This window comes from Mastigoproctus giganteus, chromosome 1 (genome assembly GCF_048544385.1).
Source record: "Mastigoproctus giganteus isolate SK-2022 chromosome 1, ASM4854438v1, whole genome shotgun sequence".
NCBI classification, from domain to species: Eukaryota; Metazoa; Arthropoda; class Arachnida; order Uropygi; family Thelyphonidae; genus Mastigoproctus; species Mastigoproctus giganteus.
In genome coordinates this window covers 274,561,148-274,588,296 of record NC_143575.1, presented here as the reverse complement: position 1 = coordinate 274,588,296, position 27,149 = coordinate 274,561,148, and the positions used below count along the sequence as shown (strand labels likewise).

At 37.6% G+C, this 27,149-nt stretch overlaps 1 protein-coding gene across 1 annotated transcript in view; it reads right to left on the bottom strand.

Moving 5' to 3' along the window:
* Positions 1 to 27,149, bottom strand: part of Nhe3 (Na[+]/H[+] hydrogen exchanger 3) — a 330,876-nt gene that overhangs the window by 102,309 nt on the left and 201,418 nt on the right. The window contains exon 15 of the mRNA XM_090377696.1: positions 13,917 to 14,029. Coding sequence (XP_090233822.1) covers positions 13,917 to 14,029 — 113 coding nt within the window. The remainder of the gene's footprint in view (positions 1 to 13,916; positions 14,030 to 27,149) is intronic.

The following is a 27,149-nucleotide window of genomic DNA, read 5'->3' as shown; positions in this document are numbered from 1 at the left end:
CATGCCACTCTATGCTTGGGACCAGCACTGGAGAACAAATTGAGAGATCTATTGCTGAGGTGTGTCCAGTTGGGAGTTGTGAGTGTGTGCACCACTATTGAGTATGGTAAGATTTTGCGACTCTAGAAAGCTTTCAATTAGTCGACCCCATCTGTCTAGTTTAGGATCGCCCCATAAGGGGTGGTGCCCGTTAAAATCTCCTAATATACAGAGGGGTGGAGGTATCTGTATGAAGAGATCTTCAAGGTCTTTTAAGGAGTAAGTATGGTTTGGTGGTAGGTAAATTGAGACAATTGTCATTGAAATACAGAGAGTTATATGAACAGCAACAGCTTCTATTTCAGTTTGAAGTGGAATTTGTTTAGTTGGGATATTTGTATTTATTAGGATTGCTACACCACCATGGGCAGCATTTGTTCTATTACGATCTCTTCGATAAAGGCAATAATTCTTTATCGAAGGGGAAATTTGCGAGGTTAGGTAAGTTTCCTGAAGACAAAGAGCAATTGGAGAATACCGGTTAATTAAATCATGGATATCATCTTTGTTGCAACGAAAGCCTCTGCAGTTCCATTGTAAAACACAGGCCATTATTTTTCTTTAATTGATGGAGCTGTATCTGACTGCTTTTTGAAGGTGACTGGCTTATTACGTTCCAATTTTGATTTATCTTTTTTGAAAACTGGTCGACCAGTATCCATTTCTTCTTCAGCGTAGATTTCTAAAATTGGTTCTTCATGTATAGTTGTGCCATCTGTATCCATGGTTATGTCCTGGGTATTTTTCTTTGATTTTGGGTTTGTAATATCGGATGTATTTGCACATATCTGAGGAGGAGATGCAGCTGGTATTGTCAGAGGAGTGTTATTTGCCTGGTCTGAGAGTTTGGGTTGTGGTTTATGTACACTTGGTTGTTGCTCAGAGAGGACGGTTCTAGCCCAATCAGAAATTGACTTGGTAATGGGAACTGTGACATCTGTTTGAGTTGAAATTGACCGGCTATTTTTAGTGACTGATGCGTATGATCGGCTAGGCATGGTTAACAGAATTTGCTTCCTTGCTTCTGGGTAGGTGACTTTATGCTCCACCTTATATTTCTGGATTTGTTTGCCTGTTTACCAAAGGTCACATGCTTTAGAAAAGGCAGGATGGCTTCCTTTACAATTTGGGCAAGTATGAGTGGTAGCTGTACAGTCCCCTTGGGAATGCTCCTTAGAGCCACAAAGAGGACACACAGCATCGCCTCGGCATGCCATCTGAGAATGGCCATACTTTTGGCACTTAAAGCAGCGAATGGGATTTGGGATGTAGGGCCGAATCTTGCAGTTTAAATAACCTGCTTTAACAGAAGATGGAAGAGTCGGAGTGCTAAATGTCAAAATGATGGACCTGGTTGGTAGTAGGTTGCCATCTTTTTTGGTCATTATTCTTCGCGCATGAGTCACTTTTTGTTCGCTGAGTTCTTGCATTATCTCTTCTTCTGACACAGATAGCAAGTCCCATTCGCTGATAACGCCTCTAGAGGTGTTAAGGGTGTTATGGGGCATAACTGAAACTAGAATACTGTTAAATGATGTTAACTTTAACAGCTTCTCTGAGTGAGTTGTCTTAGAAGTTTCAATTAGAAGGTCTCCAGATTGGAGACGCTTAACCATTTTAGGAGATCCACAAACCGATTCCAAACATTTCTGTATAAGAAAAGGCGATAATTTGCCAACAGGTTGCGTGGATAACAAGTGCATTATTAGAAATGCCGGCACGTCTTTAATCTGATTTTCCGTCCTTAGTCACTTTGGACGATTGGAGTCATGGTCAATGTCAGGAATTTCTGACCTTGAGCTCAATGGCTCTAAAGGTGGATAACAATTTGTATCCATATTAGCTCCTTTTGGCCCTGGGGGTTTACCTTTACCACCCAGATTACCGGCCCCGCCACGGGGAGGCAGGAGCAGTGCCGCTTGTGGCCAAGCGTAGAGGTTAGTTTAGTTAGTAGAAGTACTAAATTAAAGAAAAAGGTACTTTCCTTCTTCTGGGCTCACTTCTTAAGTGTTTTTAAGAAAATGAAGCTACTTAACGAAAAGGTTTAAAAAGTAAGGGAGAAAACAAAAGAGAACCTAGTCGCTTATGAAAAAACGCTCTTTAATTGCACGAGAATCGCTTGGCCACGGAAACGCTTGGCACCCGGGGCTAGAAACGTACCAACTGTGTGGTACTACACTTAAGGTGGTAGAAAATGAAAAAGACCTGGGAGTAATTGTGCAGTCAGATATGAAGTTTTTTGAGCAATGCAGACAGGCTGCCAGGGCAGGTCATGGGGTTTTGTCAATGATATATAGGAATTTTGCTAGCAGGGAAAAGGAGGTGATTATCCCTCTGTATAAGGCAATGGTCAGGCCACGCCTTGAGTACTGCGTACAGGTCTGGAGGCCTCATTTTACGAAGGATGTAGATTTACTTGAGCGTGTACAGAGAAGGGCAACAAGATTGGTGAGGGGAATGAAGGGATCCTCTTACCAAGAGAGGCTTAAGTTCTGCAAATTGCAGTGGCTGGAGACTAGGCACCTGCGCAGTGATCTGATTGAGGTATACAAGGCCTTGAATGGGTTGAGCACACTGAATTCTGATGGGATCCTTCCACTTGTTCAGATTACGAACCTAAGGGGGCATAAATTCAAATTAAGAAAAGACAGATGTAGATTAGATGTGCGGAAATTTGCCTTTAGCCAGCGGGTGGTTAATTGCTGGAACAAACTTCCATCTGTCGTTGTGGAAGTTGATAGGTTGAATAAATTTAAGGAGGAACTGGACAGGCATTTGGAGGCAATGGTGTGATTTTTTTTTTTTTTTTTTTTGGCTGATGCTGCATAAGCTCATACACTTGCTTTCTTGCATCATATGCCACTACTACTACTACCACCAACCAGATTTTGCTTTCATAAAGATGACTAAACAACTACCTCGCTGGTTAAAGGCAATTTTCTGCCCATCTATTCTACAACTGCCTTCCCTCAATTTGAGTTTATGCCCCCTCAGGTTCGTAATCTGAGCAAGAATCTCATCAGCATTGAGCCTGAGCCTCAATCAGATCACACTGCAGATGCCTAATCTCCAGATGTTGCAATTTGCAGAACTTAAGCATTTCTGGTTAGAGCACCCCTAAGAACACCCTGGTAAGAGCACCAGTCTTGTTGCCTTTCTCTGTACTTGTTCTAGCAACTCTACATCCTAAAATGAAGCCTCCTGACTTGTATACATTACTCAAGGTATGGCCTGATCATGCCTTATAATGCTCCTTAATATAAATGAGCAAACAATATACCTTTATTCATTTACATGAACATTGTCTACACTCATCAGGCACTTTGAATGGATGGATATTCAAAAGAAATTAACAAGATATATATGATGCATATGTATCTTTCTGTTTTCACAGGGGATACACTTAAATGGAAGTGGTGCAAGAATATTTTTTGATAATATAGAGGCAATGTTAAGTGGGTTTGAAAACTGCTGGCCTGAGGGAGTATACAGACTAAGCTTTACTGAAGCCGTAAGCAGGTGTGAAATTCGTTTTTGCATTACTTGTACTGGGATATAGAGCAGCTAGGAAAACAAGGTGTGGAGAATTAAATGGCCTGCTGATGGCCCTCATGAGATAAGCAATTACATGGAATGCATTAGGGTTACTAGCAACAAAAACAGGTGCACATATACTTGCTTGTACACTAATGCTAGGAATACAGCAAATGAACTTGAGGAATTTGAAGGATGGTCAATGAATATGAAGCTGTTGTTGTTATGGGCGTTTAATGGCGCATACGCTACTATGGCTTTAATGCACCTATTCAATTTTTATATAGGGAAATCAAAACATTTTTATAAAATCAGAAAAGATTAAAAAGTCCAATCTGCTTCAGAAAGTTGAAAAATTCGAAAATATTTGCCTTGTCACCAATGAGATTCTCTAAAGTTATTGGTTTATTAAGATTTACCAGTGATAGCAGGGTTGATGCTCTGTCTTGTCTATAGTAGGGGCAGTCAATGAGTATGTGTTTAACAGTCAGATTTATATAGCAATGTGGACACTGTGGTGGATCGTCTCCTCTAAGTAAATAAAGATGGGTTAGATGGGTATGACCTATTCTTGCCCTTGATAGGACTACTTCTTCTCGTCTTGATGTACGGATACTGGAGCACCAATTTTTTGGATCGTGTTTAAATTGAAAGAATTTATTATTTGTTTGAGAGTGCCAGATTGTTGTCCATTCTGACAAGCATGCAGCTTGAATAGCTACTGCAAAGTCTGATGGCGGAACAGGGATATTAGTTAAGTCTAAGCTAGTTGGATTTTTTTTGCGGCTTTATCAGCCAGTTCATTGCCCAAAATACCAGAATGTGCTGGAATCCAACAGAAGATGACCTGTTGATGGCGTTCTTCAATTTTTAGTAATATGTTTTGTATTTCTTCTATAACAGGGTGAACTTTATCTGAGAAATTACATAAAGCCATGACAGAACTAAGCGAATCGGTGTAAATAACTGATTTTAAAGATCGATCAGCACAGAGATTTTGTAAGGCCAGTTTAATTGCATATATTTCAGCTGAAAAGATACTGAATTCAGATGGAAGGGATACTGAAATAACGGTATTCGGAAACACTGCAGCTGCTCCAACGTTTGAATTTGATTTAGAGCCATCTGTATAAATTGGGGAAAAATCACTATATCTTTGAGTGTGAACTGCAAGAAGTTGTATGATATTAGATGCTTGTAAAATGTCTTTTCCCCATTGGCACAGATAAGTGTCACAAGTCACCAGAGGAAGAGAAGCCCATGGTGGTTGACAGCAGATCGCTACCTGTTGTACGGAATGAACGGAAAGATTCCAAACTTCCATCAGTTCAAGGAGACGAAGACCAGCTGGCTTTACTATGCTAGGTTTATTTCTGAAGAGGTTTTCTAGTGGTGGATTGAACAAGTATGACTGAATCGGATGCGAGGCACAGCTTTGTATCTTAACGGCATACTTTAGTAACAGTGTTTTTCTACGTAAAGATAATGGGGGCTCATGAGCATCAATATAGAGACTATGTTTGGGCGACGTTCTAAAAGCACCAAGTGCAATCCTCAAAGCACTGTGTTGAATGGGATCAAGCCAGCGTAATGCGCTCATTCTGGCAGAATCATAGATAGGAGCTCCATAATCAAGGCGGGATCTGATTAATGACCTGTATAGCCGAAGCAGAGAAGTACGATCTGCACCCCATGTTTGGGCGGATAAAGCTTTGAGAATGTTTAACTTTTTTAGACAGGAAGTACGTACATTTTTAATATGGTCTATAAAATTTAACTTGTTGTCAAGGATTAATCCTAGAAATCTGATATTATTAGTGACCGGGATTGAGACATTAGAAATTTGAAGTTTCGGGATCTGGATGAAGTTTGCGCTGCCTACAAAAATGAATTGCAACTGTTTTCTGCTGCGAGAGCCGATAGCCATTGATGCTAGCCCACTGTTGTATTTTATTTAGTGATATCTGAAGCTGCCATTCAATAGACCTCATATTTTGGGAATGGCAGGAGATGGAGAGGTCATTTGCATAAAGATAAGTCTCGATTGAGTTTGGAAGCTGCCTTGTAATAGAATCTATTCTAAGAGCAAACAGAGTGGCACTCAGTACTGATCCTTGTGGAACACCCTCTTCCTGCATGAACGTTGTAGAGAGAGCATGTTGGTACTGAACTTGAAACGATCTGGTACATAGGAAGTTTTGAATAAATATAGGAAGGTTGCCCCGCAGACCAAGGGCGTGTAGATCACCAAGTATGCCATTCCGCCAGGTGGTGTCAAAAGCCTTCTCTATGTCTATTGAAACCATTACAAGATGTTCACGTTTAACGAAGGCATTTCGAATGGCGAATTCAGCCTTGACCATAAGATCTAAGCACGACCTATTTTTACGAAAGCCATATTGACTATGGCTCATTAGATGTTCTGACTCAATGATCCAGACGAGTCTTCTGTGGACAATCTTTTCTAGGATTTTGCTGAGGCAGCTTGAGAGAGATATCGGTCTATAGCTATGGGGGTTGGTTGGATCTTTCCCAGGCTTTAGAAGTGCCAAAACAGTAGAGTGATGCCAGGAAGATGGAAAAACATTTTCTGAAAATATACGATTGTAAAAAACCAGCAGCAAGCGCAAAGCTTTGTCATCAAGATGTTGTAGCATCACATAATAAATCCCATCTGGCCCTGCAGCAACATTGTGGGCTGTTCTAATAGCATGCAAAAGTTCAGAGTATTGCAGAGGTTTGTTATATGAAAGAAGGCGGGCAGTGTGAAAGTTTATAGAATGCTTTTCTTTAGTATTTTTAATTCGTTTGAATGATGTAGAAAAGGCTGATGCTGCTGAGATTTCAGCAAATGTACTGCCCAAAGCATTAGCAATATGCTAAGGGACTGGATAGATCTTGTCCTTTCCAGGAGAGAATTGGAGAAGGTATAGTAGGAAACTTACCAGATAACTGTCTAATTTTTTTCCATATAGTTTTCTGATCAGTGTTTCTGTTAAAGGTCGATGCAAAACGGGTCCAGGATTCTTTCTTGGCTTGCCTTTGTACAAATCGTGCTTTTGCTCTTAGTTTCTTATAGTTAATGAGATTGGTTGTGGTTGGACATCACCGAAATAAATTCCAGGCTTTAATTTTTGCTTTCTTTGCTTTTGTACATTTCTCATTCCACCAGTAATTATAATGCTTGCGATCAGGGGGATTTGATAATGGTATTGTCTCCTTGGCCACTTTTAGAAGATGTGACGTGATGTAGTCTGTCATATTATCAATATTCTGGAGCTGGATTTTTTTCCTCATCAAGAGAGATTGATGTCCGAAATTTTGCCCAGTCTGCCCGAACAAATTTCCATTTCCTGCGGGGTTTGTTTGAAGGAGTCTTTGATATTAAAAAATTGCATATGATTGGAAAGTGATCACTGCCCATAGGATCATTTAAAACATGCCACTCTATGCTTGGGACCAGGACTGGAGAACAAATTGAGAGATCTATTGCTGAGGTGTGTCCAGTTGGGAGTTGTATGTGAGTGTGTGCACCAGTATTGAGTATGGTAAGATTTTGCGACTCTAGAAAGCTTTCAATTAGTCGACCCCGTCTATCTAGTTTAGGATTGCCCCATAAGGGGTGGTGCCCGTTAAAATCTCCTAATATACAGAGGGGTGGAGGTATCTGTATGAAGAGATTTTCAAGGTCTTTTAAGGAGTAAGTATGGATTGGTGGTAGGTAAATTGAGACAACTGTCATTGAAATACAGTGAGTTATATGAACAGCGATAGCGTCTATTTCAGTTTGAAGTGGAATATGTTTAGTTGGGATATTTGAATTTATTAGGATTGCTACACCACCATGGGCAGCATTTGTTCTATTACGATCTCTTCGATAAAGGCAATAATTCTTTATCGAAGGAGAAATTTGTAAGGTTAGGTAAGTTTCCTGCAGACAAAGAGCAATTGGAGAATACCGGTTAATTAAAGCATGGATGTCATCTGTGTTGCAACGAAAGCCTCTGCAGTTCCATTGTAAAACACAGGCCATTATTTATGTTTAGTTGATGGAGCTGTATCTGACTGCTTTATGAGGGTGGCTGCCTTATTTCGTTCCAATTTTGATTTGTCTTTTTTGAAAACTGGTCGACCAGTATCCATTTCTTCTTCATCGTAGATTTCTAAAATTGGTTCTTCATGTATAGTTGTCCCATCTGTATCCATGATTATGTCCTGGGTATTTTTCTTTGATTTTGGTTTTGTAATATCGGATGTGAAGTGGAAGTGAAGGGTGAAGTGGAAGTGTTTTTTTTTTTGGCTGATGCTGCGTAAGCTTGCTTTATTGCATCATATGCCTCTACTAATGCTAATGCTAATGTATTTGCACATATCTGAGGAGGAGATGCAGCTGGTATTGTCAGAGGAGTGTTATTTGCCTGGTCTGAGAGTTTGGGTTGTTGTTTATGCACACTTGGTTGTTGCTCAGAGAGGACAGTTCTAGCCCAATCAGAAATTGACTTGGTAATGGGAACTGTGACATCTGTTTGAGTGGAGACTGTTTGGAATTTTTTACTACATTAGCATAGGTACTATTTTTGTTTATAGTAGGTGAAACTAGTTTTCTTGCTTCTTGGTAGCTGACTTTGTTTTCGACCTTGTATTGTACTATTTTTTTTTCAGTTTTCCATTTTTCACAAATTTTGGAATATGCCGGGTGGTCACCTTTGCAGTTCGCGCACGTCATTTTTGCAGCAGAACACTCACTCTGATTGTGATCTGAGGACCCGCAATTTGGGCAGACAGAAACTCCCCTGCATACAGTTTGCGAATGGCCAAATTTTTGGCACTTAAAGCACCGGACTGGGTTCGGGATGTAAGGTCTTACCTGACACCTAAGGTAACCAGCTTTTATAGTGGTAGGCAGGTTCGGTGTTTTAAATGTGAGTATCACTGTCCGAGTAGGGACAGACTCTCCATCTTTTTTGATGACGATTCTTTTTGCGTGTGTCACATTTTGATCTTGTAGTTCCTGGACAAGTTCATCCTCCGATACGTTTAAAAGATCCCACTCTGATATTACCCCTTTAGAGGAGTTTAAGGTGGCATGTGGGGTAACCTTCGTGGGAATTCCACCAAAGGTAGATATTTTTAACAGTCTCTCAGCGTGTCTACGTTCGGTCATTTCAATTAATAAGTCTCCGGATCTCAGACGCCTAACCATTTTTGGAGGGCCAGCCACATTTTCAAGACATTTTTGTATCAAAAATGGGGAAAGCTTACTCAATGGTTGGTCTGTGGAGGAGTGTAGAATTAAAAAGAGAGGTACGGTATTATCCGTTCCTTCTTTTTTTTGTCGTTTAGCATGGGATGTTGTGTCATCATGATCTCGATCATGTCTATCTAGGTCTGGATCAAAAGATCCATAAGTGGACTGTTTAATTTTGTCCGTGTTTGCTCCTTTTTGCCCTGGGAGGGTGGCTTTCTTCTCCCAGATTTCCAGCCCCGCCACGTGGAGGCAGGAGCGGTGCCACCAGTGACCAAGCGATAAAGGAAGGTTAGTAGTTAGTGCGTTAATAAATAATCCTATCTACAAGAAGAAAGGTGTCTTTCCTTTCTGTTAGGTACGCTAAATTCTTTACTTTAGAACAGCAAAATTAAATAACTGTGAGAAACGAAGGATACTACTATAATTATCAGCCACTCTTTGAGAAAATCGCTTTAATATCACTTAGAAATCGCTATAGTCACTCGCTTGGCACTCGGGGCCTGAATATGAAGCATGATCATCAAATGTAGACATTGTACAGATACGAAACATGGTTCTACTCAGATATACGGGGTGTGAAATTTGGAAATATGGAGGGTACAGCATTTATAGAAAGAAAAGACAGGACAGGAGTTATGCTCTTTGTTAAGAAACAGACAGTGGACAAAACGTAATAAAGTCAATTTCATATAACATTGTTGTTGTTATTTGGTTCTTAGGAGCATTAGCAATTAAGGCCATATTGCTCCGGGAATATGCGGTGGTCATTCCCTGACCTTTAAGCATCCTCCGTATTTGGTGATGACGGGCTCGAACCCTGGTCTAATCAAGAAGCGTGTGCTACGCACTGCTGCTCCTTCCCACCTGGCTACGGAGGCACCTTCGTGTAATGTAAGCACTGGCAAAACAAAAATGAGAGCAATGGTATGGTATGTTATAGGCTAACTAATTCTGTTGAGTATAATGAAGAACTATACAGGCAAACTGGGCCAGTAAATCCATTTTATAATCAGGTAATTTAACTTTCCAAATATTAACTGGAGTTGTGGACTGGTCACTTGCATGGTAGCAAGACATCTGTGGCTTTATTATACTGTTTTCTTTACCAGCATTTTAGCAATTGAGGCAACAAGAGAAAGCAATACTCTTTTACATTGCTATCAGCAGCAACGCTAGTGGTAGTGATCATCGTATACTGATATGGGATTTACTTAAAGAAATCACATTGGTCAATTTAATATGGATGATTTAGCTACTGATGATCTTGTTCTGGCTGCTGACAAACTGAATAAATATTTTGCATCTAATGGTAGTTACCTGAATAAATGCAGGTAACTACCATTAGGGGTAAAGGGAAGGGTTATTGCTTCCGTAAAGGCGACTACGATGGACTGAGACAGTATTTAAATTCTATACAGTGGGACCAACTGATGATGTTACCAACAGCAAATTCAAAATGGGAAGCATTCAAAGAACTTATCTTGGAAGCTACTAGGCTTTACATACCAACTAAGAAATATTTGTTCAAGGTTTAGGCCAAAATGGATGTCAGATGAACTAATGAGGCATATGGCAGAGAAGAAAAATGCATGGGATACTTACAAATTAACACATGACACAGAAGCCTATGATAGATACAAGTTGATATGCAACCAAGTTACAAAGGAGGTTAGGCAGGCGAAGGCAGATTACGAGAAATCCTTGGCAAGGGATGCAAAGAAAAACAGCAAAGAGTTCTTTACTTATGTAAACTCTAGAAGGAAGGGGATGAATCAGATTGGTCCACTTGATATTGATGGGTCAACTGTTGATGATCCTGCTCAGGTGGCTAACAAACTAAATGAATATTTTGCATCGACATTCACACATGAGGAGTTATTCAGCAAGGGGAATACCAGAGGTGTATTCAACTCTAGCAGTAAGCTACAGAATCTTGAAATAACTGGGAGTAAAGTGGAGGAGAAACTGTTGAAGATAAACACAAGAAAGGCACCCGGGGTGGATGGGATCTATCCAGTTATATTAAAGGAGGCAGCAAAGGAAGTAAGCAAACCCTTAGCCATAGTTATGAGAGCTTCCTTGGACTCAGGGGAGGTACCCATGGACTGGAAATGTGCAAATGTGACCCCAATTCACAAAGGAGGATCAAAGGCTGAAACAAGTAATTATAGACCTGTGAGCTTAACTTCTGTTCCAGGAAAATTAATGGAGGCACTGGTTAAAGAAGCACTGCAGGATCATTTAGACAAGACTTCAGTTATAGCTCAGACACAGCATGGTTTTGTTAAGGGGAAGTCTTGCCTGACCAACTTGATTGGATACTATGATGCAGTCACAAAAGAGCTGGATGCAGGGAATAACTTTGATATTATATACTTGGATCTTAGAAAGGCTTTTGATACTGTTGCACATGGAAGACTGCTACACAAATTGGAGCAGTGTGACATTGGAGGCAAATTGCTGCTATGGATAAAGGGGTGGTTGAGGGGGAGAAGACAGAGAGTGGTAATCAATGGACACTGCTCATCGTGGACTGATGTTATTAGTGGAGTCCCTCAGGGCTCAGTGTTGGGTCCATTGTTGTTTTCTGTATTTATAAATGATATTGATGATGGTATATCAAGCTTAATGTCCAAGTTTGCAGATGATACAACGGTTGGCAGGGTTGTCAAGGACACTACTGACACTATGCTGCTGCAACAGGATCTGGAAAGGTTGAGCAGATGAGCTGAGAGGTGGCAAATGAAGTTTAACATTGACAAATGTAAAGTACTACACATGGGAAACAGCAACCCCAGAGCAACGTATCAACTCTGTGGTACTACACTGACAGTGGTAGAGAATGAAAGGGACTTGGGGGTGATTGTGCAGGCAGATATGAAGTTCTCTGAGCAGTGCAGACGGGCTGCAAGAGTAGCTCATGGAGTATTGTCAATGATATACAGGAATTTTTCCAGCAGGGATAAGGAGGTGATTATTCCATTGTATAAGGCAATGGTCAGGCCACACCTAGAGTACTGTATACAGGTCTGGAGGCCTCATTTCAAGAAGGATGTAGAGCTGCTGGAACGAGTACAGAGAAGGGCAACAAGATTAGTGAATGGAATAAAGGGGTGCTCTTACGAAGAAAGGCTTAAGTTTTGCAAATTACAGTGTCTGGAGACTAGGCACCAGCGAGGTGATCTGATAGAGGTGTATAAAGCCTTGAATGGTTTAAGCATGCTCAATGCTGATGGGATTCTTCCTCTAGCTCAGAAAAATCATCTGAGAGGGCATAAATTCAAATTGAGGAAAGACAGATGTAGGATAGACGTGCGGAAATTTGCCTTTAGCCAGCGGGTGGTTGGTTGGTGGAACAGACTGCCATCCCTTGTGGTGGAGGTTGATAGCCTAAATAAGTTTAAGGCTCAGCTGGACAGGTATTTTGAACGAACAGAGGGGTGAAGTAGGTTTTTTTTTTTTTTTTTTTTTTGGCTGATGCTGCATAAGCTTGCTTTCTTGCATCAAATGCCTCTACTAATGCTAATGCTAATGCATCCACCCTGACCCATTAAGTGTTTAGAGATGGGAATACCAAACATAAATCAACTTATAACTGGGAGCCAAAAGAGTTTGTGACAAGTAAGAAGAGACTGGGTATCTAGTTTTCTCTCTGACCATTCACTGCAGGTGATGGTAAACAGCAATCTAACCTTATTTCACTGACTAATAATTATATCCATAGTTTTGATGATGACAGCACACACTACATTCCACCTTCCAGTTTGAAAAACTTTGCTCTTCGAAAACAGCCTCACCTTCTTCAACATCTACCACCAATTCCTAAAATGCTGATCTCCTGGCAATTTTCCAATGGGGTGAAATGAAAAAAAAACTTAGTTAAATTCAATCCTTCTAGAACTGTGCTATCTTATTTTTCACAAAAAGGAGTCTACTGTTTGTATGCTCATCTCTGAAAACACCCAGATTTCTAGACAAGGTGATCTAAATTAGAAATTACCCCAACTTCTAATTTCTTTTGGTATAAGCACATCACAAAAATTGCTACCTCTGCATAAAAGAAAACTTGGGTTTTCTTCTTTTTGTTTCGTGTTATTTTTGTTCTAAACAACTATTCACTCCATACAAATCTCAAATTAACCCTACCATGGAATACTGTTCCAACATCTGGGGTAGTATCCCCAAAACCTCTCTCAAGCTTTTTGACTCTATTCAAAAGAGGGAAATCAGATTAATTAGTGACCCACCTATTACAAAAAGTCTCTCCACTTTCTAATTCATAGCATTCAGTTTCTCCAGATACTTCCGTGGGCACTGTTCTTCTGAATCCCTGCTATCTTTCAATCCGAATGTGTGCAGCAAGCCAGAGCCATGCCGAGGGCGAGGCAAACGAGGCTCTTGCCTCAAGTTAAAAGGTGAAAGGGGCACCAAAAGAAAGATTAAATAATTTGCCATCGTTAACAGTAGGGCACAATTTTTCATTCTTGTCTCAGGTACTAAAATTGCTCGACAGGGCCCTGCAGCAAGCAGTCACCACCCATTCTGTCCAACTCCAAACCTTTCCTCTTCCTCATTTATCCTTTATCTCTGTTTTTTTCCTGAAACATCTTCCTTCACATGTATTACCCGAAAATTATAATCTACAGAAATTCAAGTCTAATGTCAACAAGTATCTTCTGTCTTCTCAGCATACACAGTGCTAACTACTATAGGTTCTAATACCTCTTGTGTTGGAGGGTTTCATAAAAATGCATTTCCAAGACTGCAAATCAGTTAAAAATTAGGAGTTGTTAAACAGTTTTTCAAGCAGCAGTGCAGAATCAGCAATGTTGTTGATGAATCCTGAAGATGACCACTTTGAAGAAGGTGAAAGGTCAGATACATCAGTAATGACAAATGTGACATGAGAAAATATCTGTTTTATGCTGTACATTTTTAGCTAAGTCTTTTGAAATTTGTATTTCAAATATATGCATTTTATTGCCCAGAAGTTATGGTAAACAGCAAGTAAAAAATTCCTGGTTTTTAAAGATAAATGGCAAGATTTATAAAACTTTTACAAATGCCAAAATTTTTTTTTTTGGGGAAAGGATACTTTACATCAAAATTATACCACTTTCTAACAAGCCAAGCTTTCTCAGATGGTGGCCTTTGCTGATTTGGTGCTGGTGGCCCAGGAACATCAGTTGGAGTAGTTACTTGTGATGTCTAGAACAGAAAAAAGAAATATAAGATGTAAAATAAAAATGAACACATAATGGCATTTTTTCCCCCCTTTTCTTTCTTTTTAAGATTTCAATTACAAAAATTTTACCATCATTCATAACAGGGTAAAGAGATTTCTGTAATTTTCCTTTTCGCTCTGTATATGATGACTTTAATGGGTAACACGTTCAGAGAAATGTGCTGTGCTTTGATTATGAAATCAGAAAAACATTCCAACTCCAACTTTTCAGTTTTTCGATTTATCCAATTTACTGTAAGAAATATTACTGATTTAAGAATGTTAATTGTCCTAGTTTAATAACAGCACATTTTATGCCTTTTATTCATCAGAGAAAAGAGAAAAAAAAAAACTAACCACAAGAAAGACTCAAAAGATATAGGCAGATATTTGCAACCACAAGCATATATTCAGATATACAGCAGTAAACTTAATTTTAGACATTTTATTCCAAATTTAAAAATTTGGAATTTTCTTGTTTAATACCTGACACATTATTTGTAGTGCAAAATATATATTTAAGGTTGCTATTTACAGCTATTATTAAAAAAAATAAATTAAAAAAATCTGCTTTTAAATTAAATATACTTAATTTTGGGTCAATATGAATCAATCTGGAATATTCTGTTTCTATTTTGCGTATATATTTTAACAGCCACAACCATCACAGACATTATCATTGTGTTTAATTTGTTATGCCATTTCCAACATCGAATATCATACTTATGAGGTGTGATCAGAAAGTTCTGGGACTAATTTTGTATCTTAAAAATTGCCGTGTTATAGCAGGTTGCAACTAGTCACAGCTCAGTGACTCATCTAGACACAGAATACAAGAATCATTCATTTGTCCACAATCACTCTGAATTAGTGCTGAACAGGTGTTTTATGTGTTTCAACACATTTTAAAATGAGTGATTTTACTGAAAAGTAAATTTTGTTTCAATTTAGAGAAAAGTGCAACAGAAACTAATAAATGTTAAAACACCTTTCAGAGAAGGTGCTGTATGTCATTTGCAGACTTTTCATTGATTCACAAAGTTTAGAGGTTCATAGAAAATGATCCCCTCACTTATTTTGATCCAATTAGGAATAACTTGATCTTTCACTAATGGGAAAGATACCACTGAAATTAGTATTGATGTGTCCATTTTTATTGTGGGACATGTCAATTTTAACACAAGATTTGGGAATAGGATGGATTTCAGCAAAGTTTGTGCCCTGCATTCTCACTGATGATTTACAGGGTGTAGCAAGTTCTTACACATCAGAATATTTGTCAACTTCTGCTGCTGACTATACTGTTTCTTCCATCACTACTGGTAATGAATTACTGCAATGTATGATTGCAATCTGGAAACTCAAGCTTAATCCTCTAAATGGAAGATTCCACCTTCTCAGACCCAAAATAGTAAGACAATCTTCATCAAATGCTCAAATAAAGGTTATCGGATTTTTTGACTCACAGGACACTGTTCATTAAGAATTTTAACTGCACCAACAGTGAAAGAAGGAATACCATAAGATTCTATGGAACTGAGTGATGCTATTTAGAGAAAACAGCCAAAATTTCTGGCTGTTTTCATGAAATGAAGTACAATTCTCCACACTCAGTGATTCCATCACTGAGCATGGAGAAGCATTGTCAGTGATGACAGTTCAATGTATTCCATCCACCATACTCAATGGATTTAGTTCCTTGATTTTTTTCCCCCAAGCTTAAAATCCCCTTGAAAGGGCACAGATTTGCAACAAGAAGATTCTTCAGGACTACTTCCAGAGGTCGCAGAAGCATTTTAATCAATGTAGTTTCAAGGTGATTACTTCAAAGAAGATATGCACTGCTTATGATCCAATTAGGAATAATTTGATATTTCATACTGGAACATGCAACATTTGGAAAGTAAGGTATCAGGGATTTCAAGACCTGACAAGGGATAGAGACATACATGGGCAGTGATAGGATTATTAAGAATAAAAACAGTTCAATGTATACTTGCAAGTACACTAATGCAAGGAGCACGTTAATAAATTTGATGAATTTTAACTACTGGTCAAATCATCACATGCAGACATTCTGGGAATATCAGAGACATGGTATCACTCAGATATAAGGGATTCAAATTTTGAATATGGGGAGTACAATGTATACAGAAAGGATGGACAGAGTGGAGGGTTATGCTCTTAATTAAGAAGCACATAAAATCTAAGGCAATGCATATAGTCTGTGAAATGCTGAGTCAGTTTGGTGTGACACAATCACTGGGAAAACAAAAATTAGGAGTGCATTATAAGTCTAATAATTGTGATGAGCATAATAAGCAACTATACAGACATACACCAGTGGGTGAGTAAATCAAAATACCATATATAGGAAGACTAACTTACCAGGTATTAACCGGACCATGTGGGTTAGTCACTTACACGGTATGAAGACTATTGTAGAATTATTGCATGTGCTTTCTATACCAGCATATTGTCAAGGGCTAAGCAATGGGCACTTGCATTACAATGGTCTCAGACAGTTTTTTAAAATTTAAATTCTATGCAGTAGAACCAACTAAATGAAGTTACCAACAGAAACTTCTAAATTGGAAGCATTCACGGATGTAATTGTAAATGCCAATAAGCAATACTGTTCAAGGCTTAGCCCTAAATGGATGTCAAATGAACTGATGAGACTTGTGGCAGAGAAGGAAAATGTATGGATGCATATAAATTATCAGGTGATACAGATAATTACAGTAGACAAAGTAGTCTGCAATTAAGTCAAAGGGGCTCAGGCAAGTACAAGGCAGATTATGAGAATTCTCTTCCAAAAAATGTAAAGAAAAACAGCAAAGACTTCTTTAGAAGAAGAACTCTTTATTATATACAGAAGGCACATTGCTGTATACAACTCCCTTCACAGCTACAAGCCAGGGGTTAAGTGTTATGCAAACATACTAGAAGGAAGGGGATGAATCACATTGGTCCACTAAATATGAATGGTTTAATTTGTTGATTCTGCTCAGGTTGCTGATAAACTGAATAGGTATTTTGCATCTGTATTCACACATGACAAATTTTTTTAGGATTGGGGATGCTAGATGTGTGCATCAAATTCTAACAGGGAGCTGAATGATTTTGTGATTGCTGAAAGTAAAGTGGAAGAGAAAAAATTGTTGAAGCAAACCATAAGGTACTTAGGGTAGATGGGATCTATTCAATTATATTAATGGAGGCAGCAAAACAGGTAAACAAACCTTTAGCCATGATTATGAGAGCATCTTGCAATTCAGGGTAGGTCCCTGAATTGCAAGATGCTCTTAGTTAATATACTGGAGATGTGCAAACTTATTCCTAAAGCACAAAGGAGGGTCAAAAAGTGATGTGAGTAATACAAATTAAGACCTGTTAAATTGATTTCCATTACAGGAAAAATAATGGAGCACTGCTTAAAGAAATAATGCAGGCTCATCTAGACAGGAATGCAGTTATACTGCAGTGACAGCAAGAATTTGTTAAAGGGTGACCTTGTCTGATCAATCAGATTGTATAGTAAAATCTGATGTCAAAAGATTTTCTTTCAGAACATCTTTTGACATAAATCTGCTATACAAATTGGAGCAGTCTGGAATTAAGGGCAAGTTGAGTGGGAAAAGAGAGTGGTTATCAATTGGCACCACTCTTCTTGGACTAAGGGTATTAGTGTAGTCCAAAGGTTCAGTGTTGGACCCAGTGTAATTTTCTATATTTATTAATGATACTGATGAAGGTATATCAGGATTAAGGTTTAATGTTTAAGTTGGCAGATGATACAGCAGGGTGGTTAATCATAGTAATCAGGGCATGCAACTGCAACAAGATTTAAACAAATTAGGCAGATGTGAATTATCACAATATTCACATTGTGATAATTCATATCTGCGTAAATCCAAGTAAATGCGCAGAGGGTTCGTGCGGTCATGGAACAGATAAGAATAAAGGCGGATGAGGAGAATTGTGACGTGATACCCCCCCGCGCATATAAGATAATACAAAAGGAAGGTGACACCCCCCCTGGACTGCCATCATGGTGCAAAACTCGAATGTCACTGTTAACAAGGATAGACTACTTCTGCATGGCCTGGTAGGGTAACTGCAATTGGCCAGATCTGCCTTTACTCTAGTGATCTCAGTAAGTTATCACTCCACTCCAGCTTTACGGATGAGAGACATGCTGAGATAACTAGAGTAAAGGCAGATCTGGCCATGTGCAGTTACTCTACCAGTGCATTAGATAAATGTGACCTACAGACCTGTGACCGCACAGCAAACCTTAGGGCCTTATGTAATGATGACCACACCTTGACCACCTTTTTTCTATACTACCCGAACTTGTCACCAAAAGTCTCAAAAGTCTCAGAGTTATAAGGTAAAGTGCTTGCAGCTTCCTGGCAAGAAATTGCAGTCCCTCATCTTGAGAGGGAAGACATCAATTCCTCCCCCTCTTGCAGAGCGGTTCGGTGTACCATATTTCCTGCAGTTACTGCTACATAGGTGAATCTGGGAGGAGGCTCAAAGATCAAGTCTCTGAGCACAAGAGAGCTATCTGCTCTGCTAATTTAGAGCACTAAGCGATTGTGGGCACTACTCTTCTTGGAAAGAGCACAGTGATTGTGGAATACTTCTGGTCAACCCAGCACAACATCGACCCATTGCAAGACATTAAAATTATCGACCATTCTCGTCAGTACCATCACCATGTCTGGTTAGAATCGCTCCACATTTCGTGTTGTGATTCTTTTAACCGGAACAGAAGTCACATCCATCCTATCATTGAAGCAACCATCCTTCTGAATGATAAGCATTGGCACACAGCAAACTCAAGCTTTACAGTTACAACCACAAGCCTCTACTTCCAACTACTAATTATTGTCTGCACCCGTGTTATGCAGTTCACCTTGCATGACCACCAGACCGGGCTATGGCATTCTTTATTAGTTTTGTATTAATGCATATTCCAACAGGAAGGGCAACTTATGTCCGAAAGCTCTTGATGTAATATTTATTTTAATGTATTTTAATAAACCTGTGTTTCTCAGTAAAAACTGAACTTCCTTGTCATAGCCAAGAATCTTGTAATACTGTTTTACAAAAGGATGAGCCATAACCTCACAGGTCATGCTGTTTCATGTAGCACAATCTCCATGTAGTCATGGGGATTGTTTTGTATCATCTTGGTGCAGGTAGGAACTGGATAGGAGCTCTTTTTTGTTACACTTCATGGCCAATGAGGCCATGAAGGATAATTATGGTGCAAGACATTTAAAATCCATAACGATTTTGAATCATCATCAAAAGTGGCATAAGAAATGGTTGAACTACTGGAGTATTTTTTGTTAGGTGTTTTACTTTCATTTATTTTAATAAACTCAATCATTTGGCCTACATTTACATGGTGTAGTGTTTCTTAAAATTAAAATAATTAATAATATAGGTATTTCTTTGACACCCTACAGCAATAAACATGACAACAATCGCTGAATGCAGACTACATTTCAATGCCTAACTGCTATTATATATATCAAAGGCGAGACTTGAAGGGTAATTATTTAAGATTTTAAGTGTCTTTTAAAATCTTATCCTATGTTTCAAAGACACCGGAACCAAGTTGTTCAGCCCAGAATTCAAAACAGGGACAAAACTAATTCCATTTATAGCATACTACGGCCCCAAAGGACCAGAGGTTTCCAAGTTGTTCACAACTGCTGCAGTTGTGAAGAACTTGTATAGCATCTGCTTTACTGCAGATGCTATACAAGATGATAAATCACCTAATAGTAATGCTAGCTGGTGCACTGGTGCACAAAAGAACACATATACCTGACTTTAAGTAACAATGGGCTATGTATTTTTTGTGGCAATATACAAGCTTTATCTCAAATGGGCATACTCGTAACCATATACATTACTCAATGACAACAGCCAGTCCCATTTAGCTTGATACACCGGGATGAAATTATTTTTTCAAAATCCTCTTTGTATTTTTTTAATTAAGTATATTTCCTGTAAATCACTCAAACTGAACAGCATGTGCATATATAGACATTGTTGGTTATCACTAAGCATAAAAACAGCTACGGTGTTTTGCCATTACAAGACAGGATGAGCAAATTTAACGTTTAGATTTAAAATTTTATTTAATTTAAAATAAGAAAGTTGCTTACCCTGGCATCCAAGGAATTTGTTTTATATAGAATATATTCCCAAGTGCATCACAAGCTTTGAGTACAATGTGGCCATCTGAACAGCAGCCATTACTGAACTTGATTGTACTGTGAAATTTAAATTCTTTGTAAGGACGAACTGAGCTTTCATTGTTAACAATGATGAAACTGTTGCAAGCTAAAAATACACATTCATTGATTTTGGACTTTAGAGAGAAGAAAACAGGATGCTAGAATGTTGACCAGTTTTATGCTGGATGTAACATCAGTGGTTTACTGTAATTGTAGTGATTAATTGTAGTGACTATTGGTAATAAATATTATAAAAGTTGACTGCAAAATACATTGTATATATTTTTGAGGAAGACAAGCCAAATGCCCCATATTTTATGGGAATCGAAACTGCTCAGGACTTCATGAAGAACCAAAGTACCTTACCACTTAAAGCATTAACTTACACATTAGTGATTACTGAATTATGATCACCGACCTAATACTGTGTTGGGCCACCATTCACATGGATAACAGCTGCTACCCACCTATTCACTATATTCAGAATACAGTGTATGTTACCAAGACAACCTAGTAGATATAAATCTCTTTGGTATCCAAAGAAATCAGCTTAAGGGGAGCTGTGAGAAATCTGTCTCACTTAGATATTTCATATGTAAGTGTTTCAGAAAAAATGTTTGTGCAGCTCATCTAACATAGCATGCAATTCAAATTTCATGGAATGCTTAATATTCACATATAAGGTATTAAATCATTTGTTTATGTATCTATAATACACTAAAAATTTGTGAAAAAAAAATTTCTTAAAAAAATAACTACTTATTCTGAAAAACTATAAACTTTACTTATTTTAAAATTGGTTTTTAAAAAATCATCATCTTTCTTTTATCAAAATGAACTTGCAATGAAAAATAAAGTGAAATGTGGTGATATTTCAGATGTTTACCAATGCAAATTAGTAAATCCTATGATTTATAGGATTATCCAATTTTAAAATTATTTTTAACTTGTTTCAAAACTAAACAGTGACTTTTTTGTACACCAATGCACCAGCTAGTGTTACTTTCTTTTGGTATGCCAAGTCAATGTTACTAACACTATGTGCACTCTCAGGTTTCTTAAATATGATGGGTTTATTTACCTATTCCTAAAATTCACCTATGTAGCAACTTGTAGTGTCTATATGTTACTGTAAAAGCTCAGAATCCAGTAAATCATAGGATAGCTATTTAGTGTAGTGTAAAAAATCTGAACATCAAGCGTGCTTCTGTAGCCAGGTGGGCAGGAGCAGCAGTGTGTAGCACATGCTTCTTGATTAGACCAGGGTTCGAGTCCATGCCCACCAAATACAGAGGATGCGGAAAGGTCAGGGAGTGACAACCGCATATCCCCAGAGCAATATGGCCTTAGTTGCTAATGCTCCTAAAAACCAAATAACAAACAACAACTGAACGTCAATAATTTAAAACAATCAGAACAAGCCTGCAGCATTTAACTTTTTTTTATGCTGGTGCCATAAAATTACAGTAATTCGGTTATTGTGATTACGTTTGCAAATTGAATTTTGATCCTATTAAACAGCAATTCTAATAAGCGAAAATTGGAGGAATATTATCCACAGGCTATAAAAATAAAGATATAAAGCACAAACTTACTTTTATTACCTTATCAATTAACAAAATTAAATGATAAATGAATATAGGAAGAATATAGCAAATTAAAATAAATTTATGTTTGTGGTACATAGCTTAATTAATATACATACAGTACTAACTAAACATAACGCTTTATAATCTGTTATTCAACACATTGGTGTTGAAGATATGATATTTCGTATATCAGATATTATTCAACACCAATTTTTGTAATCTGATATTTTACATACTTTGTAATCTGATATGGATTACCAAGATTTTATTCTGAATGTCAAGAAGTATCATGAATGAGAAGGCAAAATGGGCAAGGTCTTGCTTATCCTAGACAATGCGCCACCACATCCTTCAGCGGAAACATTAAACAAAATAGACACCGGTTTCAAGGTCATGTTTCTTCCATCAAACGCTACTGATGGACCAAGTTACCAACTGATGGACCAAGGAATCATCTAAAAGTTGAAAGGAATCTACAAAAAAATAAGTCTTGAGTCTTAATTTTAGCAGAAGGCAATGAAGAAAGCATCATAGCTTTTTCGAAAAAGCTCAGTCTCAAGGACAGCTGTTGTGTGTTAGCTAACATGTGTGAATCACTCACTGTGCAGAACTTAATTGCTTGGAAAAAATTGTGGTCTATTGCAGAAGAAACCATAAGAAATGAGCAGAATTGAACTGAAGGAGATGAGGGACAAATACTGAATGAGATGATCAACTTGTTTCACTCAATTCCTGGGTTTGAAGATTGCAATGAAGGTGATGCAAGGGCATGGAAAACGATATTGATGCTACAGGGTTTCCTGTTTTAAATGAAAACGAAATTGTGAATGTAAAAGAAACTGGAGCTCTTGAAAACATTACGAAGACAACGACAAAGAAAATGACATCAATACTGGGCCTATGCATGGCGAGGCATTCACTGTGCTAGAGACTAATGGCTTGGTATGAGCAACAAACTAAATGCTGTCCAACTCAACTACTCTTGCTGAAAAGAGTGAGAGAGCAAAGAAACGAAGTTTAAAAATGGTGCAGCAAAAAATAAGTAATTATTTTCGTTCAAGCATTAGCATAGGCACATGATGCAAGAAAGCAAGCTTATATAGCATCAGCCAAAAAAAAAAAAAAAAACCTTATTTCACCTATCCACTCACTCCAAATGTTTGTCTAGTTCTACCTTAAATCTATTTAAGCTAATAACTTCTATAACGATAGATGGAAGTTTGTTCCGGCAATCAATCACCCGCTGGCTAAAGGCAAATAAGCATATAAATACGCTTTATACTTATACTTCTATGTATACTTAATATATATATATATATATATACGCATATTAAGTATACACAGAAATAAAAGTGTATACATATGTGTTATTGTGGTCGAAAGTTCCATTTGTTTTGTTACCTATAAATAAAAATATGCAAGTACAACTTAGTGATTTTATTTCTAAACTTACTAAGTTTTTTTTCCCCGTCTTCAGAGCAGTATTTTTGATAAGTTTGAAAATCTGAACTAATTGGAAGTTCGAACTACTCCCGGTCCCAATTAGTTCAGATTATTGATGCTCTATTGTATGTTCAAATTACAACATAGATAAATTTCATGATGAATGGGAGTTATGGTTAAAAACGCTTATTATTTAAGAAAACAGTGCACAGAATGTTAACAACATTCACAAGTAGTACCCCAAAAATTGCAAAGAGAAATTAGACCAAAACATTGTACTAATATTATATAACAGATTGCATTTAATTCTTAACAAATTTTTATTACGTTCTAATAACTGTAGGCTTTAAGTCTTGTTTTTTTTCTGTTTATTATTCACTGCTAGAATGATAAAATACATGTATTGAAGTTTATCATTCTAGCAGTGCTCTTACATCCAAACATTGCACTAATACACAAAAAATTTATATATTTTTTTAAAACTGCAACAGAGTTCCTAAAATGAGACATTTTCCTTGAGTTAAAAGGAGTGTTAAGTGAGCAAGTGCATTAACTGTATACCATCCGATATACCTCTGATATATATATATTAAAAAAATGAATAATAAATAGCAATTTTAAATAAATGAAATTGCTTGTTCTTCATTACTTGAACACAATTTTAATTAAAAAGAATCTTTTAACTAAGTTGGTCATGCTGAAAAATGTTACACAAATGGGAATGTTAAAGTAATGTAATCAACAGCTAGATTATGATTTTTTTTAGAACAATACTTGAAATTTGAAACAAATAATGATGCACATCTCCTCTACAGCAAACATTTTCAAAGATGTGAATTTCATAAAAATAAGATATCAAAAAAAAAACCAAATAGAAGAATGGGCAGGTCACTGGCATTATTACAAAATGCAGTCCAGGAAAAACTCCATATCTCCCCTGGAGGTGAAGCTGGACTCTCTCCTGGACTGTACTTTGTCTTCTGGTTTCCCAGAAGGCAACAATTACTACTGATGTGATCACCTTGATCTACTTTGAAGCACTTATGTGCATGGTCTGTACCAAAGTTTATCCAAGGTGTGTTTTGAGGACTATTCTGAATCCACAAATACTTTGTACTGAAGAACAGAGAACAGTACTGCTTGCCAAAAGAGGCCCACTGGGTACTTACATCCTTTCATCCAGGCTTCGAGTCAAGCAAGCTGGACTTCTTACCCATTTAAAGTTTGAAAATACATTGAATAGTTTGAATAAAATGTTTTTATAGAGGCTCTGAAATTCCACTGCAAAAGTATATGGTTCTATGGAACACACTCACTCTGAAAAATCATCACTCTAGATGGTTCGCTACCTTGGATATTTTATTCACATTAAAGTATGAGGGGTGACCATTCAATTCGTGGACTGGTGAAAGATTATGTTTACCGCACAAACTTTCCATAACTTTTGATAACTAGAGGCACTCTTCCTGATCACTACTGAGCAGACTGTAAGCGTGCATATCAGTACTTGTCAAGCTAGTGTTGCAGGAAGAGTATATTCAGCTGCGTGTCACTGATAATCATTTTGAAGAAAGTACAGCCACTCTCTGACTTATGTAAGGGTTGTGTTCCACGAACTCTGTCGAATTTACGTAAGTCGGAATTTCCTTAAAGGCTCATGCAGCACTCACAACTATGCACACTGAATTTGACTGAAGCCAAAAAGGAAATGTTCAACGAATATTAGAATTATTTATTCAATGGTTTAATAAAATCCATTCACGAAATTTTTTTATCTCATGTGCAGGAAAAATTTCTGTAACAAAAATTACAAAAGTGTGCAATTACAAAAATTTTACTTTAATGTTGTGGAAACCAGTGCGATGCTTGGACCCATTAAACCCCCAGTTCCTTGCCACGAACTTGGCTTGGGATTCAATGTACTTATCTTTAATATCTTCAGAAATACTTCTTGCTTTTTCTTGAGTGGCCATTAGACTCAGGGGGTACTTGCTTCTGAATCTGATTTTCCATCCGTATTATTAATAGCTTTTCCATCTTTGATATAGCACCTGAATGCTGTTTTATGATCACTGTTGATCTTAAATGCATTGATCCTTTAACATGTTCTTTTATGTGCACACTGTCCTTTAGAACAGTATTTGCTGTTGAAGCAGCAAGACCTAATTCCCGTGCAACAGATGACAAACTTTGTCTTGCTTCATACTTCTTAATCATTTTTATCTTCATTTCTAAATCAATTTTGTCTTGTTTACTAGCACTGCCACCACCTGCATTTTGTTGGTCACTTTTCCTTCATCATTGCAATAAGTAAATAGGAATGAAGAGAAGATTCTGAAAATTTAATGTTTTTTTATATGATTGAAGATTTCAGTGAAGGGAAAACAAATTTCACCATAACGTAAAAACCCACACAATTCCAGTTTACTACATGTTTAATAGATTTGACTAACAGAAAAGTCCAATAAACTGGAAAGTGCAAATTGTTTTTGTTTTATGGTCGTGACCTCCAGAAATGTGCTTTAGAAAAAAATCAAAGGTGTTCAAAATTGATTCTTATAACAGAACATATGATAATCATGAAAGTGTAGTGCATTCTCTGGACAGACTGCATAGCTGTTCCTCTCAGCCAATAGTAGCGTTCATAAATGTGTCGGCCATGTGTTTTGTTTATGCATCCTTTAGTTAAAAGTGATCTTTGTGCTGTGCTTATTTGACATAAATTTATATAGAACTAATACAATTTCCATTATAAAAATTATCTTTTAGAGAGTTAAATAACTTAGGTATGTAGTAAAAATTTCAACTTCTGAGGTTGTGAAACAAATTCCCTAAAAAAAAAAAAAAAAAAAAAAAAACTGTTATTGGGTTCACATTATATTTTCACACCTCCATTTATTCCTATAGGATGCAAAATACAAAACACATTTCCATATATATTTATTTTTTCAGTTTGCGTTGGCTGGCAAAAACTGATGAAAAGTCGAATTTACGTAAGTAAGGAAGTGCCTGTATCATGTCAGACATACAGAATGAACAGAGATATGAGATTTTTTATAGTGTCAGATGGGGCTTAAATGCATCAGGAATAGTTAGAGATGAACGAAGCATCAGTATTGAGTGTCTTGGTAGGGCAGCCATATTTAAATGGCACGAACAATTCAACAAATGCCACGAGTCTGTTGCATATGACCCAAGACCTGGTCAGCCTTCCTCAACAACAACTGAGCAAATTGCAAAAGCCCCAGGAAACCTTTAGCATTAGCATTAGTAGAGGCATTTGATGCAAGAAAGCAAGCTTATGCAGCATCAGCCAAAAAAAAAAAAAAAAAAAAACCACTTCCACTTCACCCCTCTGTTTGTTCAAAACACCTGTCCAGCTGAGCCTTAAACTTATTTAGGCTATCAACCTCCACCACAAGGGATGGAAGTCGGTTCCACCAACCAACCACCCGCTGGCTAAAGGCAAATTTCCGCATGTCTATCCTACATCTGTCTTTCCTCAATTTGAATTTATGCCCTCTCAGGTGATTTTTCTGAGCTAGAGGAAGAATCCCATCAGCACTGAGCATGCTCAAACCATTCAAGGCTTTATACACCTCAATCAGATCAACTCGCAGGTGCCCAGTCCCCAGACACTGTAGTTTGAAAAATTTAAGCCTTTCTTCATAGGAGCAACCCTTTGTTTCATTCACTAATCTTGTTGCCCTTCTCTGTACTCACTCCAGCAGCTCTACATCCTTCTTAAAATGAGGACTCCAGTATTTTCCAATATGTCTGTACATCATTGACAAGACACCATGAGCTAC